The sequence below is a fragment of the Plecotus auritus genome (genome assembly GCF_963455305.1).
Source record: "Plecotus auritus genome assembly, chromosome: 7".
Lineage (NCBI taxonomy): Eukaryota > Metazoa > Chordata > Mammalia > Chiroptera > Vespertilionidae > Plecotus > Plecotus auritus.
Genome location: NC_137774.1, coordinates 19557054 through 19576577, shown reverse-complemented (window position 1 = coordinate 19576577; position 19524 = coordinate 19557054). Strand labels below are relative to the sequence as shown.

Here is a 19524-nt window from a genome sequence, read left to right as displayed (position 1 = left end):
ATGGAAACAATTGCTAGAAAGCAATTACATTAACTGCAAAGCTAGGCACTATTAATGTACGTTTCCCACACTCAAGAAGAGGACCAAAGAGGCCTATACGCAAATAAATCAGAGAGAGAATGGGGAGAAAAAAAAAACATTTATTAAAGACAACCACAGGCTGGACACAACACACATGCTAAAAAGTGGACTGTCTTTTAAAACTTACTTCAAAGGTAAATAGGTAAATGTTTCCCACAGCCCCACAATCATTTCAATTAAGTGTTTACAAATTTAAAGGCCCACATTAGACATTGAACAGTAAAATATGTAATATTCCAACCTACCCCGAAAGCTTATGAGTTGTCATTTCGAATTTGACCTATCATGCTATTGAAAACTGTGAAGAGGTTGATCAGTTTTCAATGTATTAGTCCTAAAAATACCACTCCCCCCACCCCCAAATCTGTTTCAGGGATAAGGCATTAACACCAATTAAAGCCTCAGTTTAATAATCAGAATTTAAATGTCTCAAGACTTCTCTCCTGGCAAGAACATATATACCACTTTCTGGGTAGACTATCAGACCTACTTCTAGATTTATTGAAATAAAGTATTAAGAAATATTGGTGAGCTAAAGCTAGTTCCTGGTTCTTTCTAGCAATAAACCCATGTTGACACTAACAAGACTTTTACTATAGTCACTGTGCTTTTGGCTATGTTACTTCCTCTTGGTTAACCATTAACTTTGATGAGGATTTTTTTTGTGTGTTCAAAGATGAGTAGACCTTAGTTTGAAGTGCTGTAGAGTTCCCTGGATTATTGGAAAGACATTCAATGATTCCCAGTGTGACTGCAATTAAGAGTCCCCAGGAGCCTGTGAAGACTAGAATCTGCACTAAGAAAACAAATTAAAACAGCTCCTGCCAACCTTATCTTTAAAGATGTAGTCTTAGCTTTGTTCAACATTCCAGTAATTCACAATAGACAAGAGCATGAATATAATCTTCCAAAAAGCAAGTTTTTGGAGCTATTAAATGATAAATTTTGCGAAAGGAACGAAGTCATCCATGTTCCCACACTAACCAGTTTGAAGGTGGGGCTATACAGTTGATTATTTCCTATCTACTTTAATATCTCATTTCACCATTCTAACAAATAGGCTACTAAATGACTCACCTTATGTTGGGAGGTACTGACAGAAAGCCATTGCGCAATTTAGCCTCAAATTATAAATTAACCTAAATCTCACTTTAATTCTTGCAATATAAATAGATCACTGCAAAGGCCTTCTGATCTCCCCACTTCCCAAAACTAAATTATGGAAAGCAGTTTAGTTTTTGATTAAAAAAACAAAAAACAAAAAAAACAAAACCAACAGACCACCTAAGCAGTTTTACATGACATTATATATGTAAAATAAAGTACAATTTCCACTTAATTCAGTCTTCAAATATTTTTTATTGGAAGGCCATGCATTGCCTTCATTCATTGTATTTCAAATCACTGTACATTTACTTTGTGAAAACACTGCCTGCATTTTCTAGTACAAAAAAAACCTAAAAATTGTTTCAGGAATGTAGAGAAATATCCAACTTAAATAGCGAAAAAGTGCACCATAATTACTGCTGCACTGCAGTCATTTCTGCATTTCCCATGTTTCTTAAATAACTATCTTGTCTGATAACACACAATATAAAGAGCAATTATGAAAAACAGACATTTACATATACTTCTAAAGTCTTATTGAGAATATCCTGTTGGCATTGGATAACCAATCATAGGTGCAGCTGCAGTAGCAGGATATGCATATGCCTGTTGGTTCATACCATTGTGCATATTTGGAACATTACTTCCATATTGCTGAGTGCTATCATAACCATTCTGGTAAGTCCCTGTTGGATTACCAGTCCTAAAACTGGTCTGTATACCAGCAGACACAAAATTACTTCCAAAGCTCCCATTGGTGTAATTTGTAGCACTGTAAACACCATTCTGGGTCTTTGCCCCAAAATCTCTCTTAAGCAGACTAGAGTAACCTCTGTCATAATTTTCCCTGTCTCTAAAGGTATTAAATCCACCCCTTTTGCCTGCAGAGTATCTGTCCCGACGGTCATCCTTCATGCCTCCTCTACCCCTGGAACGACCTGTTAAGAAAAAAACAAAAATTGCAAGCTGATTATTTCTGTGGCACAAATCATTTCTAACACAGAAGGAACTAGGTACCTCTCACTATAGAGATCACACCCGTTTCATTCACCTGCCAATCCCTTTTAAAAATGGGTTTGTAGAAAATTATGAAACCCAAAACCACCACCATTTATTTCTTAATGATTAGTCTTACCTGAACCTCTGTCTTCAACCAACTGAAGCAACTTGGGATTAATTGCTTGATTAGCTTCACGAAGCACAGAGATAAGGTCGCTCACTTGCTTTATATTATTAGGTGTAAAGAAAGTGTATGCTGTGCCTGTTTTGGTACTGCGAGCAGTTCTTCCAATTCGATGAATATAATCCTCTGATGAGTTAGGGTAGTCATAATTGATGACAAATTTCACATCTTCCACATCTGTAAGGTGTTGCAGTGTGGCAAAATAGCAATGTATGGAGTTTTGCACACCACAACAGCCAGACCAAAAATAAAAAGTTAGACATTTGTATTCCCAAGAAGGTACGGGCTGCAAAAAATAGTTAAAATGGTTATCCGTTCCCTGTAGGAATACCATTGAGGTTGGGGAGGAAAAAAGAGGGAAAAAAAAAAAAAAAGCACACTTCATTTGTGTGTTATTGCCCACCCAATGATAGAACCTGTCAAAAGGATGTGTATTCCCTAACACATTCCCAAATCAGCAAGTCCCCGTATAGGTCATCAAGTGACATCTGAATGCTTCTGTGCAGTAGGGCCACTTAAAGGTTCACAGCAACCTCTTCATGTGCTCATTTTTAGGACCTTTAAACAAAAATGTACATGGTCCTTTGCATTACACACTCATCAGAAGTTCAAAATTCTGGCCACACTGCTTGTCTTGCCAAGACCTTACAACTGCAGCTGCAAGAAAAACATACCTGTCCCCAAAAAGTTGTTTTTATGCACTGTGTCTCGTCTAGGCAAGCACTTCCAAGAAGCCAGGATTCACTTGAGAATGTGTCTCTCTCTGGCAGGTCTCGACATGACGACTACTGTGTAGGTGAGGGAGGAACTTTCAAAGCATTGTTTTATTTTCCCACTGACTAAGTGTGGGAAGTTGTTCCTGCTCTAGAGGCTCATGTGCCAGTACTCACCAATTTGTAAAAGGCTTTTAGTACCTTTTAAAGCTGCTCTCTCCATTTCAAACTTGAACAAAAATGTCATTGAACATTGAAGTTTGGAAATATTTCTTCGACATTTCAGCAAACTCACTGAAACTCAAAGACTCACAGATCACAGTAAACAGTCTGAAACAATGCAGTACCATGGCAGTCATGCAAAGCATGGGACAGAAGAAATACCACGGCAGTGACTGTGAGGATAACTTCCATTTTTTCCCCCGGAGAGAACAGTTTATGCGGCAGAGGTGGTATGTTCTGCCTTTTGAAGATTACTGGCACACTTTCAGTTTTTCACCTCTCTAATCGACTGGAAGCAGCCAGCCGATCACTAGTCCTCCATCCCCCTCGAGTCCTCCGATTGTCATGCCTAGGCCTTGCCACAAAGACTGCACCTTTATATGAAAAAAAACTTAGAAAAATGCAGAGGTTAAAGAAAGCAATAAACTTTCTTTAAAAATTGTATGGAGATCTTCCGGAAAACCAAGCCATGAATTCGAGTTTGTACTAACCTAGCCCTCTGGAAGCCACATCTGTAGCAATCAGAATAGGAGCTTTTCCATGTTTGAATTCTGCAAAACAAGGTGTATATATATATGATCTCTAATCTTGAGCAAAATCCTAGGTTGTGGGGAGGGGATCTTCATTTGAAATACTTACCATTTAGAACCCAATCACGTTCCTGTTGACTCTTGTCACCATGAATACCCATGGCAGGCCACCTAAATTAGAGAGGTTATATTAGTACACTCACATATAAAACCTGGTAAGATTTTAGTTTAACACCTAACCACTTTGGGGGTCACAGATCCAATTTCCCCTGAAATAGTTATCCAGTTTTACCTACAAGATGACTCTCATCCACAAAACTCAAATCTATCACTCCTGATCTAAGTTTGTCCTTCCCCTAAAGTCAGCTAATACATCTGCTCCAATGGAAGAAGCCCACATACCCGTCTCTCCTCATTTTTCTAGTAAGTTCATCACATCTCCTTTTGGTTTCAACAAAGACAATGGTTTTATTCTCCTTCTCACTCATGATCTCTTCCATCAGACGAATAAGTCTGAAAGAAAATAAAAAAGATTGTCAATTTTAAAAGAAGTCCATGGTGTGACCATAAACTTATGGTCAATGTAAATGGCTACAAATAAAAAGGCAGACACCTGGTTAGTAATCACTTATCAAGCAATTATACCCTTTGACCTTAAACCACAGGACACCCAAGTTCCATTTCCTACAGGAATTCTGTAGTGGTAGCCAATTATCTGAATGAAGCAAGCAAGAATTTTTACAAAGATTGACAGGCTAATTTTAAATTAACATATTCAGGTTACACCCACCTGAAAGTCACTTTTAAGATAACCTATACAACAGGAACTGAATTTACACAGCAGTTGTTTTTGTGTAAGACATAACTTACTTTTCATCCTTTTCTACATCATGACACACGTCCACAATCTGAAGAATGTTGTGGTTTGCACTCAGTTCCAGTGCACCAATGTTTATATGAATATAGTCTTTCAGGAAATCTTCAGCAAGCTGTCTTACTTCTTTTGGCCAAGTTGCACTCCACATTAGGGTTTGCCTGTCAGGCTAAAGAATTTTGAATTAAAAAAAGAAAAAAAACACACAAAATACCACAAATCTTGCATTTTAAGAATAAACTTAGAGCTAAGTTTGAAAAAATATATGTATGGGCACTTACTCTTATCTGATCCACAATCTTTCTTATTTGGGGTTCGAAGCCCATATCAAGCATTCTATCTGCTTCATCAAGGACAAGGTAGGTGGTTCGTCTCAGATTTGTTTTTCCACACTCCAAAAAGTCAATCAGTCTTCCAGGTGTTGCAATGCAGATTTCCACACCTTCAATTCAACACATAGACTAAGACATCTAGAACTTTTCATAGCAACAGTGACAAAAAATCTTTTGTTACGTACCTCTCTCCAAATCTCTTATTTGTGGTCCCTTGGGAGCACCACCATAGATGCAAGTAGATTTCAATCGGCATGCTCTACAGTATTCAGCAGCCACTTGCTGCACCTGCTGGGCCAGTTCCCGAGTTGGTGCCAGCACCAAGCACTAAAGAAAGAGGAACAAAAAAGTAGAGCAGCTTTTAGCAGAATCCTGGAGCCTACTTTTAAACTAATTATTATACCAACAGATGACAATATCCAACTAAACCAAGTAAGATAATCAGTATCTCTACATAAAATCACAAATTGTGTCTTTTGTTATATGTTCTACGATATCTCCACACTAAACTTCTGGCCAAAAATTGAAAAAAATATACTTACAATAGGCCCATCACCTCTCTCTAGGAACGGCTGATGATTGATGTGGACAATGGCAGGCAGCAAATACTATTTAAGGGGTAACAGAGAACAGAAGGTATATTTAAAAATACTTCTGGTTTCTTTTTATTCCCAATCCATTCCCTCCAAACATCTCAAAAGTTCTCCAAACTTACAGACAATGTTTTCCCAGATCCAGTCTGTGCTACTCCAACCATATCCAATCCACTTAGGGCAACTGGCCATCCCTGAGCTTGAATAGCAGTGGGTTCAGTAAAGTTCTGTCTTGCAATCACATCCATGATGTTTGCTGCAAATTAGTAGCAATTTAGGAAAATTTGTAATGCAAAGAGAAAGGGCATTTTTTTAAAAAGAAAACTCAAAACTAGCACTTACCAGGAAAGTTTGCTTCATAAAAATTCAGAACTGGCTTTGGGCAGTTGTGACCTCTAACTGTAATTTCCTTGCTTCTTCTGTATGTCTCTACCTCTTGCTACAAAACAAACAATTTAGTTAAATCTTATGACAATTCCCCTGACTTAAATATGCAACTAGTAAACCCCTAAGTTTATAAATGATTAGGTACTTCAACATGGCCATTTTAAATCTGGATCCACATATAAAAACCTCATTTAAACACACAAGACACCTATTATGTTATTCACAATCATCCTAAGTAGAAAAATTCAGCCACCTGTTTCCAAAAGTGAGTAACACTTCTTTCCCAACAAATTATTAAGCATGAATTTCCTACAATTTAGTCATTTGGAAGACATTTCTTTTCTGATTTTGATTCACTATGTTATTTTTTAGTTTAAGCTTGATGAAGCTACATGAAATTACTCACCGCTGTGCGCCTGGCCAAATCAGGATGTTCTTGATAAAAATTCTTCTCAAATTTGGGCAGCTCATCAAGATTCCACTTCTTTTTAACTAGTTTCTCCCCAGGGTTTCCAAACTTCTTTCCTGATAGAGGCCCTGCCCTACTTCCTCCAAATCGAGGTGCACCAAACCTGAAATTTAAAAACAAAACAAATAAAACCTCACGCTTTCAAATGTCTACGTAGCAATGTGTATACCAACCTACCATCCGCTTGGCACACCCTAAAGATCAATAAAAGACTTGTATTTGTGAGAGCGAGCGCTGTCCTTAGTGATGATCATTCTGCAAACAATTAGCACCCCAGGTTTCATTTCCCGTTGTCCTAAGTACACACTACAGAAGCCAAGTCAATAGCCCAGGATTTATCAGGTCGGAAACTGGCTGCCCAAAGGCCAAAAGCTTAGATTACACGGATAGACTACAGCTTGTGGCTACCAGTCTTTCCCACGAGCTCAGGAATTAAGTATCCGGGAGAGAGACAATATAAGAAGGGAGGAGCTTAGCGGTGATATTCTTTAACAGCTGTTTTCAAGCCAAGCAGCTTTGGTTTTCATGAACAACGGGGCAGAACAGGCAAAGAGAGCAGAACGTGGACGGTGGGGGGGTCTCTGGGACACTTATGAAAGCCAATCGACTAAGGAATCCCGCGGAAAGGCTCCCGATCCCGGTAGCAAAATTATATAACTCAAAAAAAAAAAAGAGAGAGAAGGAGGAGCCGGCGACTACCGGGGGAGGAGTCGCGGCCCGGGCGGAGTCGGCCGGGCGGCGTTCCCGCTGGGGCGGCGCTTCCCCCTTTGTCTCGCATTTCTCTCTGCGCCACATTTTCTCGCCGCTGCCATTTTGAGCTCCTCCGCCGGGCGGGGTAACAAAGGCGCCGCCATGTCCGGCAGCGGCATTTTGTACCCGCGGCCCTGCCACATGGCCGAATCCCGTGGCGCCGGCCACCGTCCTGCCCCCGCCGCACCCATGGCTTTGGAGGCGGCCCTCTCCACTCCCACAGAATTCCTGGGGCCCCTAAAACGCCTCTCGAAAGTAGCACCTAGCAGCGGCGACTTCGCCCGCCTCGAAGCGTCGCGTCTCTCTCCCTTTACAATCGTACGTTCCTCCAAATTCTCCCCACAGCGGCCTAATCGCCGAGGCCCCAAAGCCCCCTCCCAAACTAAAGGCGAAGTTGACGGCCGTTAACAGAAAAATTTTTCAGTCAGCTTTGGACAAAAATCGAAATGGCGCAATCCTTCGACGGATGAGACCCAAAAATTCGGTTGAAAATCTAGGTTCCCATCGCTACCCACCCCTCATTACCTCATCGGCTCCCATCCCCCACCCGTCGGGCCTGACAGGTCTGTTCCCACACTCACCCTCGATCCCGGCCGCGGTCTCGGTCACTCGAATAGCCCGACATGGCGTCAATGATTGCGGTTGGCGGGGAACGAAGTGGAGAGAATCGGGTGCGACGAGTCGCTGGTGGAGGCTTCGGCGATAGCGAAGCCTTGCGGGGGCGGCAGCGGCGGAGGGACCGCGATGATAGAAGCCGGAGCTGCTCGCCTACAGGCCGGTGGAAATGAATGAGGTGCCGGCCGCGTCCCGGCAGCCGGTTTTATAGGCTGGACCGCCTCCTCTGCCGCAGAGGATGCTGGGAGCCGCTCTATGACCTAATCACCCCGCCCTGCGCAGAGGCCGCAACGCCCGCAGGCGTTCCGGAATCCGCCATGTTCTCGCCCCTCCCCCTCAGCCCCTCCCTCATATTCGCCCGTTTTTTTTTGCCCCTTTCTCGGCTGGGCCCACCCACCACCGCGATGCCTCAGCCGGCACTCTCTTCACTTCACCTTTTTCTTGTCTTTCTACACCTCGAGGAAGCCACACCACCCTTTTTCAGGTCCAGCCCAGGCGATAAAATGGCCAACACAAGACAACCCACTCCGCCTCCTCGGAGTTGTTTACGTCTCCAAAGAGCCTTCACGCCCAGAACCAAATGAGACGAGAAGGCGGAGCCCGTATTTGTCACGTGGATGCCCCGCCCACCGGGTGAGAGGGCCGCACTATTTCCTCAGTTGGAGTCGGCGGAGGAATACAAAACGAAAAGCTCACCGGAAGTGCCGCGCTAACGCCGCGCTAATGCCGCGCTAATGCCGCGGGGAGACCACCAGGGGCTGTTGGTGACCTGCCCTGTCAAACCCACCCACCTGAGAATCCCTCAGCGCGATCTTGCCTGAGGAGAATACTATCTAAGGTCCCCAAACCGCCGCCTCAGCGCGCGCGGCGAGAGGAAGTGCTCTGATGACCAATCAGCAGCGAGAAGCCGTTTTACCGTTCCTCCCTCTCTCACTCCTCCTTTCCTTCCCCTCCTCGGTTCTGTGTGTGCGCCGTGCGACCCTTCCCGGACACCGTCCCTCGCGCGCCCAGCTCGGAGTCCGGCCGCGACCGGCCTCGGCGACATGGCCGGCTCAGAGGCTGGTGAGTCTCGGTCTGGAGTCCGGGTTTGTGTGGACTAAAAGCCTTCCAAGTCCCCGGACGCCCCTGCCCGCTTTATATTGAGACCTCAGACCAGCTCTACTAGGTCTGGCTCGTGACGATCTCCCGTCGTAGTGGGCATGTTCTCTGGATAGGGTCTCTCAGCCCAGCTCTGACCGATGGGAGGCCGGGGAGTGCGATTTGGGGATAGGGGTAGAGAAGACCCGTGGTACACCCGCATCCTGGCTGCAAAAAGCAGTGGAAGGTTTCTGCCCCGGACTCGTATTTCTCTGCGGAATCTAGCCGCTGTCAAGGTGCTCTCTGCTCTAGCATTGTGGGGACTGAGGTCGTACCTGCATCTGAACTTATAAAGAATGGCACTTACAAGAAAGATCTGTCGGTGGCCCTGCCAAAGTAGAATGGTTGTGGGTTTTTCTCTTTAGTGCCCTATGGAGTTACCGTCTTGGTCTAGCACCGATTTTGAAAGCGACTTGATTTGGTTGTCTAGGACGCTTTCATCCTATTCTCCAGGACTGCGTTCAAACCAGTTGTCATGGTTTGGTCATGTGTGAGAAACGGGCATGGGAGAGAGGGAGATAATGTGTCCTTAACACACAATCACACACATGTCTAGAACATTGAAGGTAATCGAATACAGAATAACATAACTTTCCCTTTAATCACCAATCACTTCAGGGAATATATTTCAAGGTTTTTAAACTACCTTGGTCGAGAAACCTTAGAAATAACTTTGCTAATTCCAACAATATGGGTGCGGGGAGGGGTACACAGGAAATTTAAACAGTATTGGCAATATGCTAATTCTGAATTTAGGGACTTTTGGTGTGTATTTTCCATATTTTCTTTAATATAACCAAATATAAAAAACTAACAAATGCACTAATGTTGGACAGCCCAAGTTAATCACTACCTATTTGGGCACCAGAGAAATTCTGTCTTGTACAAGATAATTGGATAAGACTATGACCAATGCTATTGGGAATTTGAAACAACATCCATTAATTAGTTTCTAGTAGCCTCAATATCCTTAACAACATGTCTTATTTGGGACATAATCCCATTTACTTGTAAACATGTTCTAAGTAAAAAAAAACAACATTAAAGTATGGCTTGTAAATAGGAACTACAGTAAATAACAAGATCTTAGGTTCCAAACAGTGAATATTGGATTTGCATCATATTTTTGACTGCACTGAAATTATAGCAGTCTGGAAGACATTCCAAGACATTAAAAAATCATGCCTTGGAGGGTCTTTGAAATTCTGTCATAATCAAATTTCTTATACAGAGTTCAATCCCTATTCTTTGTCAGTTTTGTGAGGATTGGTGTTTTAAAAATGTATGACTTTTTCTAGTGCTATTTAAAGCTGAACTTTTCCCTATCTCTCCCAACAGAGTGGGTAACAGTTGCCAATAATCTTCTCCTGAAATGTCACATACACCTGAGGATACATGAACTAGAAGATTGTGATGCTAATGTCTTTATTGCTCTTTATCAATCCATTTTGGGAGAAAAGGTACCAGGTAAGGATACTAAAAAGTGGGAGTAATAATGTTTGTATTTTGAGCCAGAAGTTTCTAGTGCCTTTAGTTAGAGCCTATAGTATATATAAAACCTTGAGTTTTCTCTTTGTCTACATGTTATTTCTACTAAATTATTGCATTTATTTCTGTAATGATACCTTATGAGACCAAGCCATAATAACAGCGTAGGTCAGATCTGTTTGACTGGTCTTGGTCATCACTGTTTAATCTAATCATACTAAATGCCCTGTGAAAGTCACACCTTTTCTGTAAATGTACCTTCAGAGGTTCTAAAATTGAGTGGAACTTAGATATTTGTCAGGTTCTCTTATTTAACCAATATTATGGATAAGAATTGGTATTTGTACTGTATCCTTGGACATTCAGTAAGCCTCTTTTCACACCTGTTGTGGGGTTTTTTTTCTCATTGAAAGGAGCCCATGATTATTGGTTCAAGTCTCACCCTCATGTATTGCCTCACTTATTATCATACTAGAGGCCCGATGCATGAAAATTCGTGCACAAGTAGGCCTGCCTTCCCCCAGCTGCCGGCACTGGTTTCCCTCTGGGACCCCGGCTTCCCTCCTCAGGCCGCCGGCAGGCCCCCAGGACCCGGGCTGGCTTCCCTCCGGCCGGCCACCCGCAGGCACCGGGGACCCAGGCTGGCTTCTCTTGGGCTGCCTGCAGGCACCCAGGACCCGGGCCACTTTCCTCCTGGCCCAGCTTTGTCAGGAAGGACATCTGAAAGGATGTCTGGTCTAATTAGCATATTACTCTTTTATTATTATACTAGGTGCCCAATGCACGAAATTCGTGCTTTGGGGAGGGGTCCCTCAGCCCAGCCTGCCCCCTCTCACATACTGGGAGCCCTCAGGGGATGTCCTACTGATGGCTTAGGCCCGCTCCCCATTGGGTGTGGACCTAAGCCGCAGTCTGGCCTCCCTTTGCGGGAGGTGACCGGGCTGATCAGGGGAAGGCGCCAGCCACATTACCCCGCTGCTGCAGCCACTGCCAGTCACCGCAGCCGCCAAGGTATTTTCATCAACACGGACTCCAGTCCCTTCACCATGAAAAAATGACAACTTTCTTTAGGCATTTTCAAGATGTGTCTTTCATAGGATATGACATTTGTTTATTTTTCTTTTTGTCCTCTCCTGAGGATATGTTTCCATTGATTTTTTTCCCTTCCCTCTGATCCCAGGCTCAGGCCCCCCCACCACCCGCCTCTCTGATCGCCAGCTCGGGCCACCCAGGCTTTAGGCTTGGGCAGGCCCCCCCCACCCCTCCCTTCGCAGGCTTGGCCCCTTCCCAAGCCTAAAACCTCCACCTGAGGCTTTAGGCTTGGGCAGGGGGCCCCTCCAATTGCAGTCTCAGCCCCTTCCCCCCCCCGCCCTGTACCTCCAATGGCCGGCTGGGAATGACCTGGGTGCCGAGGAGGTTCCCGGGACCCAGGTATGTATGTAAATTAACCGCCATCTTTGTTGGCTGTGGGTGTAGCGGAGGTACGGTCAATTTACATGTTTCTCTATTATTAGGTAAGATATATCATCTCCTTGAATTTAGGGACCTTTTTATCTTTTTTTAGCATGGTGCTTAATGTAGAGCATCCTATCCTATATAATATAAGACTAATATGCAAATTGTCCCCTCGGGAGTTTGACCCACTGGGAGTTCGACTGCTCGCTATGACGTGCGCTGACCACCAGGGGACGGCATAGAACGAAGGAAGACCCCAGCCAGCAGCTGGGGGAAGGAAGGCCCCAATAGGCCCTGATCTCTAGCCAGGCCTAGGGACCCTACCCGTGCACAAATTTCATGCACTGGGCCTCTTGTGTTCATATATTTACTAAACTATATTCAATCAATAAATAGTCAACCAATAAAGATTCTACTGTGTGGAATTCATGTATGCTCTGTTAACTTTATCTGTACTTTTAAAAACCTGTTCTATTTGGGGCAGAGTTTACTTTTGTGATAGGTGAGCTTATTTAGAAGCCTAATCAGAGACAGATGAAAATGTGGACCCTCATAGATGCAAAATCATGTAGCTTTCTCCCTCTCCTCTCCTCCCCCCAGACCTCATAACTAATCCCAGGAGTCAAGAGGATGAAGCTCACAATGTACAAGCAGTAATTGATTCTTTGGCCTTGGATTACCTGCAGGTCAGCTTGTCTCACATAACAGGTTGGTATATACTTAACCATCAGATAATTTTGCATTCTACTGACATAACTTGTTTAGAACCCTAGACATTGTCTAGCAAAATGAGTAAGCTTATGATATAGACCAAACAGCAAGATTGAACCAAGACAGCTGACTGGGTATAGTTAAGGCAGCCACCCTTGAGAGCTTTTTTAAGACAGTCAAACATCGTATATAATAAAGAGCTAATATGCAAATGGTCGTCACACCCTCACGCCATCATGGTTCAGACACTCAACATTGGGAAGAGAGGAATGGGGATCAGCCAGGCTGCGGCCTGGGAGAGGGACAAGCTGCCTGCTCTGCGGTCCTGGATGCCAGCGGCTGCACCTGCGCCTGTGCCCGGGAGAGGGACAAACCGCATGCCCTGTGGTCCTGGGCACCAGTGGCTGGGGCTGCGGCCTGGGAGAGGGACAAGCCGCCCACCCCATGGTCCCAGGTGCCTTCAGCTGTGGCCCGGGCGAAGCCGCCCACCCATGGTCCCCTGCAGCTGCAGCTGGCCTGGATCCTGGGTGCCTGCGGCCGGCCAGAGGGAGGGAAACGGTCCTGGGTGCCTGCGACCGACCAGAAGAGGGAATCCTGGGTCCTGGGTTCAGGGCAAGGCAGAGGCGGTTAGGGGTGATCAGGCTGGTAGGGGGGCAGTTAGGGGTGATCAGGCAGGCAGGCAGAGGTGGTTAGGGGCAATCAGGCAGGCAGGCGCACAGTTAGGAATCAGCGGTCCCTGATTGCGAGAGGCAGTTGGACATCCCCCAAGGGGTCCCGGATTGGAGAGGGTGCAGGCCAGGCTGAGGGACACCCCCCACACACACACACAAATTTCGTGCACTGGGCCTCTAGTTGAGTTTATAATTCATCTGGGTCCATAGTCCTAGCTGGTAGTTTGAAGTGTGATTTTTTTATTTTAAAGCTACCATGCTGCTTTTTTGTAGTAGCTAAGAAACACTTAGATGTCCATTAATGGCAACAGGTTAAGTAAATTATGGTAGCTCCATAGAGGGAGCTACTCTGCAGTTAATTATATGCTCTTTATGTACAGTGTTCCATGTTAGTGAAATAATCTCCAGTAGAGTGTGAGAAAGATGTGGTGTAGTACAATGACAATATGTAGAGTATGCTGTTATTTGTAAATACAAAGGTAGGGACAACATATGTGCAGTTGATTTCATGCAGAAGGACTCTCTCGAAGCATATACAAGAAACCCATGATACTGTTTGCCTCCAGTAAGAGGAACTAAAGGGCTCCAGGACAAGGGAGGATGAAACTTTCCATTGTATGTCTTTTATACTTTCTGAATTTTGAAGTGTGAATATATTACCTATTCAAAATAAATGAAACTGTAAATTGTTTTTGAACCTTTCTCTTAGAGTGAATTATTTCCAGCTAACAAATAGAGGGTATCTTGGAGACTTGAAACTATATTTAAATCACCGAAGAGCAGGTTTATATTGTTGATCTATTCTTTGACAGTAGTTAAAGGAGATAAATGTTAATCAGGATAGGTCATTTACATCTCCTAATTTGATATTGACAAGAACAAATTTTTGTAAAAATACTATCTTAAGTTTTTGAGTACAGTTCCAAGTGAGTAAATGTGGTAAATTAGTTTGGAAATAACTTATTTTGAGGAATAATCCTGGGGTTTGTTTCCCTGTTCTTTTGCAACTTAGAATTGCTTTATTGCTGGAGTAGGGCAATTTCTAGTATTTGTGCTTTTTAAACATACTATATAGCAATGTTGTGTCTGCTTACAGAACTTTTTTTATTGTAGAACTTCCCCTGATAACTCATACCCACCCCATGAAAAGTTGCAAAACTGCTTACCTCTTCCAGTAGACTGCAAAGCAGCTTTTTACTCCCTGTGTTTTGTTTAAATCAGTTTCCATGAATTACTGGATTCTGGCAGGCAGTCTTAGTTGCTGGGTTGACAGAGTGTACTCCCCTTCCTGGAAACTGTGAAGTCCTAAGTATGCCCTTGGGTATACCTGTGTATCTTGTTAAGCCAGAAAAACATAAAGCTACAAGATTTCTGTTTAGTTGTTTTAAACACAAAAAAATCTGTCAAATATTGTTTGACTAGCAGTATTGCAAAACATTAAGTTTCTGGTTGGTTTTGCATCCTAACTAAAGTTATAAATGGCTAGATTCTCTCAAATATCAAATTTCCACTCTGCTTCTTCCATGCTGCTTTGAACACATGAGAATGCCAGGCATGATGTCCCATCTTGAGTGTCTCAAGAATTAAGTTTGTCCATACCTAATGTTGATTGGAGTCTATCTTATGGGACATTTAACACGTCAAGTTTCCATGCTTTTAAGAACCCGTTTCTTGTCAACATTTTCAATTTAACTTTTATTAAAAATCTATTCTGGGCCAGGTGGTGTACTAGATACTATTTCAAGATTAACTTATGGGCATAACGTGGATGTGGTGGGAGATGAAGCTGGAGAGGTTGGGGATGAGGTGAGATTAAAAAGGGTTTTACAGCCCTAGCTGGTTTGGCTCAGTGGATATAGCATCAGCCTACAGACTGAAGGTTCCCAGGTTCGATTCCAGTAAAGGGCACATGCCTGGGTTGCAGGCTTGATCCCCAGTAGAGGGCGTGCAGGAGGCAGCCAATCAATGATTCTCATCATTGATGTTTCTCCCTCTCCCTTCCTCTCTCTGAAAGCAATAAAAAATACATATATGTGTGTGTGTGTGTGTGTGTGTGTGTTTTTAAGAAGTGTTTTTTATGTTGGGAGCCATTGGCGGTTTGTTGTTCGTTTGTTTTTATTGATTTCAGAAAGAGAAACATCAACCCTAACCGGTAATCAAACCCACCACCTTTGGTTTTTGGTGTACGGAGATGAGGCTCAAACCAACTGAGCCACACTACCGGGGTGCATTGATAGTTTGTTTTTGTTTTGTTTTTTTTTGTAATTCTCACCTGAGGATATTTTTTCCATTGATTTTTTAGAGAGTGGAAGGGGTGGGGTAGAGAAAGAGAGAGAGAAGCATTGATGTGAGACAGACACATCAATCAATTGCCTCCAGCAAGCATCCTGACTGGGGCCTGCAACCCAGGTATGTGCCCTTGATCCTGAATTGAACCCTCCACCCTTCAGTGGTGTGCACACCAACACTCTACCACTGAGCCACACCAGCCAGGGCCCATTTACAGTTTTTAATTTTTTTTTAATTTAATAAATCTTTATTGTTCAGATTATTACAGTTGTTTCTCCTTTTTCCCCCCATAGCTCCCCTCCACCCGGTTCCCACCCCACCCCCTGCCCTTACCTCCCTTTCACTGTCCTCATCCATAGGTATACGATTTTTGTCCAGTCTCTTCCTGTACCCCCCACACTCCTCTACCCCTGAGAATTATCAATCCACTCCCATTCTATGCCCTTGATTCTATTATATTCACCAGTTTATTCTGTTCCTCAGATTTTTAATTCACTTGATTTTTAGATTCACTTGTTGATAGATATGTATTTGTTGTTCATAATTTTTATCTTTACTTTTTTCTTCTTCCTCTTCTTAAAGAATACCTTTCAGCATTTCATATAATACTGGTTTGGTGGTGATGAACTCCTTTAGCTTTTTCTTGTCTGTGAAGCTCTTTATCTGACCTTCAATTCTGAATGATAGCTTTGCTGGGTAGAGTAATCTTGGTTGTAGGTTCTTGCTATTCATCACTTTGAATATTTCTTGCCATTCCCTCTGGCCTGCATAGTTTCTGTTGAGAAATCAGCTGACAATCGTATGGGTGCTCCCTTGTAGGTAACTAACTGTTTTTCTCTTGCTGCTTTTAATATTCTCTCTTTGTCTTTTGCCCTTGGCATTTTAATTATGATGTGTCTTGGTGTGGTCCTCTTTGGATTCCTTTTGTTTGGGGTTCTGTGCGCTTTCTGGACTTGTAAGTCTATTTCTTTCACCAGGTGGGGGAAGTTTTCGGTCATTATTTCTTCAAATAGGTTTTCAGTATCTTGCTCTCTCTCTTCTTCTGGCACCCCCATAATTCTGATGTTGGTACGCTTGAAGTTGTCCCAGAGGCTTCTAACACTATCTTCAAATTTTTGGATTCTTTTTTCTTTTTGCTTTCCTGGTTGAGTGTTTTTTGCTTCTTTGTATTTCAAATCTTTGACTTGATTCTTGCGTTCCTCTAGTCTGCTGTTGGGTCTCTGTGTAGTATTTTTTATTTCAGTCAGTGTACGTTTAATTTCTAGTTGGTCCTTTTTCATATCCTTAAGGGTCTCGTTGAATTTATCAGCCTTTTCTAGGATATTCTTGAAAAACCTTATAATTGTGGTTTTGAACTCTATATCCAGTCGTTTGTTTTCCTCCATTTCTTTCATTTGTGATCTGTTTCTTTGTTTCTGCATTTTCGCTGCTTCCTTGAGTTGGTAGGGTGGCTTTGTGTGCTAGGTGTCCTATATGGGCCAGTGGGTCGGCCTCCCAGTTACCTGAGGTGGACACTCTTAGTGCACCCCTTTGTGGACTGTGTGTACAGCCTTGGTGTAGTTAAGTCTTGATTGTTGTTGGTGTCACTGGGAGGAATTGACCTCCAGGCCAATTGGCTGTGAGGACCTGCTGTGTCTATAATGGAAGAACTGCTGCGCTGGAGACATGCTTATGGTGCAGGTCTTGTTTTGTGGGGCTTTGGTGCTCACTGAGTCTGCCTCTTGAATGTGTCACTTATGGATGTGAGGAGTTGAAATCTGGTGTCTCACACTGACCACTAGGTACACTGGCTTCTGGATCTCCAATGGGGTGCAGGTCAGCTACTGTCTGAGGCCACCCAGCAGGAGCTACAGCGAGAACTACAGTTTTCTCCTCTTTGCTTGTGGTTTGGAGGTTTTGGAGCTGTCTGACCAGAGCTGCAGTTTGTTTGGTTAAGCTGCGATAGGGCAGGCCATTTATATGCAAAAGTCGCTGCATGGAGCTTGGGTGGGTTTGTAGATTGTGCGGGGCGGGGTTTCAGGGAGTCACTAGGCTAGGGCGTGGCAAACAGCGATGGCTGCCAGTCAGCCGTCTCTGCGTTTTCCGCCTTTCCAAGTTCCCGCGTCTCACACCCCAGCGCAGTAAACAATGATTGCTGAGCGCACCTCTCAGCTTTTCAGGGCTTGTGCACGTCTCAGTGCTCTTTTCTCTTTCCTTCTAGTTGTATAACTTCCACTCAGCCAGCTTTCCCGTGGTTCTGGGTGATAGACGTTTAGTCTTTTAGTTGTAGTTTTGAAATTGTTGTGCGAGGCAGCAGTTTAGGTGTTTACCTATGCCGCCATCTTGGTTTCTCCTACAGTGTTTAATTTTTAAAAAATGGTATGATCTATGCACAATGAATAGGAATTAACATATTTGAAAAAATTAGGAAATCTGATTAAAGTATCCAACACATTTTTTATTGTTTTTTTATACTTCTTTATTGCTATTATCTCCAAAAATCCACAATCTAGGAATAGGATTCCACAATCTGAAACAGTGTTCTCTCCTGCCATTTTTTTTCACCAGCCAAATAAAGTTCCGCTTAGCTGTTCTATACTTTGGTATAAATTTTATCAGAGTATGTTTTCTTAAGTCCATTTATTTTGCTTCTTGATAAAGGAGGGAATATGCCAATGAATTATCAAACACCATATTCAAGCCTACCCTCTTTGTTTCTTCAGATATAATCAGGTATCAGGAAATTGATGTTTTTAATACAGTGATCCTTGAGCAACACGGGTTAGGAGTGCCAATCCTTGCAGTCAAAAATTCAGGTATAACTTAAGTTAGCACTCCACATATGCGGATTCCCAACCACAGATAGAAAATACTGTTTTCGAACTGTGTTTGGTTAAATTCGCAGATGCAAAACCCGAGGATACAGAGGGCTGACTACATATTTACTGAGGGGAAAAATCTGTGTAAGTGGATCCATGGAGTTGAAACCTGTGTTGTTCAGGGTCAATAGTATTACATTGTTTCTCCAGAGTTGGTTTATTGCCCTTGTATCTTGAACAGTATTTTCACAGTGGTATATCCATTTCAAAATTATGAGGCTTTTGATTTCTTGGTTAAATTTTTTAATATTAAAAATTATTATTCTGTGTATATTCTCTGTATTCTGTGTCCAGGAGAAAATATAATGAAAGGAGATAAAGAATCTATTAAGAATCTCCTAGAAATATTTGATGGGTTGCTGGAGTATCTTACAGAACACATCAGTGAAGCATCTCATGAGAAAAGTAAGTTTAAGAACAGAAATTTGGTTTAGTTTATTTGTTATGTCCCTTTTGCCTTTTATATTTGGGCCTCCCTATGTAGTCGTACCTTAGTTGGACAGTGTTTTGTTTTTTTTTTGTTTTTTTTAAATATATTTTATTGATATTTTACAGAGAGGAAGGGAGAGGGATAGAGAGCCAGAAACATCGATGAGAGAGAAACATCGATCAGCTGCCTCCTGCACACCTCCCACTGGGGATGTGCCCGCAACCAAGGTACATGCCCTTGACCGGAATTAAACCTGGGACCCTTCAGTCCGCAGGCCGATGCTCTATCCACTGAGCCAAACCGGTTTCGGCTGGACAATGTTTTCTAAAGTCTGATTGTTGCCTTTGCAGGTCTAAGTTTGTATGGCAGTATTACCTATAGCTGATCAGATTCCTCAAAACACCAATTAATGATGGGAAATAAGTCTTTATTAACACTAGTTACATCTGGTGTGCAGAGCAGCTTCTTTGGTACCTGACCTAGCACTTCACTTACCAATGATTAAAAATGTTTTTGAAGGCAGACCATGGGCTAAGTGCCATTCACTGATGACTGAAGCTCTCTAAGCCTGTTTTCTCATCTGAAATTCACTTACAGCTGTAAAGAAGGTTAAGTAAGTAGATATGCAT

General features: G+C 43.1%; 2 protein-coding genes across 8 annotated transcripts in view; one reads left to right on the top strand and one right to left on the bottom strand.

Annotated features, from left to right (window-relative positions):
* Window positions 1-120: 120 nt before the first annotated feature.
* On the bottom strand, window positions 121-8716 carry DDX5 (DEAD-box helicase 5). 4 transcript variants are annotated; one of them, XR_013961256.1, is made up of 14 exons: window positions 7823-8030; window positions 6429-6594; window positions 5978-6074; window positions 5758-5891; window positions 5585-5650; window positions 5228-5369; window positions 4992-5152; window positions 4707-4879; window positions 4239-4349; window positions 3946-4007; window positions 3798-3857; window positions 2324-2548; window positions 568-2126; window positions 121-322 (listed from the first exon to the last, which is right to left on the bottom strand). XR_013961256.1 is itself a non-coding variant. In XM_080681357.1 (14 exons), exons 2-14 carry the CDS (start codon window positions 7864-7866, stop codon window positions 1723-1725), a joined length of 1845 nt encoding a protein of 614 aa, XP_080537483.1. In that variant the 5' UTR covers window positions 7867-8009; window positions 8553-8716; the 3' UTR covers window positions 121-1722. The 4 variants fall into 4 exon arrangements, 3 of the variants coding, with proteins under 3 accessions (XP_080537483.1, XP_080537482.1, XP_080537481.1); XM_080681357.1 differs by adding an exon at window positions 8553-8716 and having other exon boundaries at window positions 121-2126; window positions 7823-8009; XM_080681356.1 differs by adding an exon at window positions 8291-8451 and having other exon boundaries at window positions 121-2126; window positions 7823-8009.
* CEP95 (centrosomal protein 95) overlaps window positions 8694-19524 on the top strand; it is a 37040-nt gene continuing 26209 nt past the window's right edge. Inside the window, exons 1-4 of one of the 4 annotated variants that reach the window (XM_080681354.1) lie at window positions 8694-8918; window positions 10332-10460; window positions 12537-12644; window positions 18760-18870. In XM_080681354.1, coding sequence (XP_080537480.1) covers window positions 8900-8918; window positions 10332-10460; window positions 12537-12644; window positions 18760-18870 — 367 coding nt within the window. In that variant the 5' untranslated portion in view covers window positions 8694-8899. Of the gene's footprint in view, window positions 9022-10331; window positions 10461-12536; window positions 12645-18759; window positions 18871-19524 lie in introns of all 4 variants that reach the window. The other 3 variants (XM_080681351.1, XM_080681352.1, XM_080681353.1) reach the window with 3 other exon arrangements.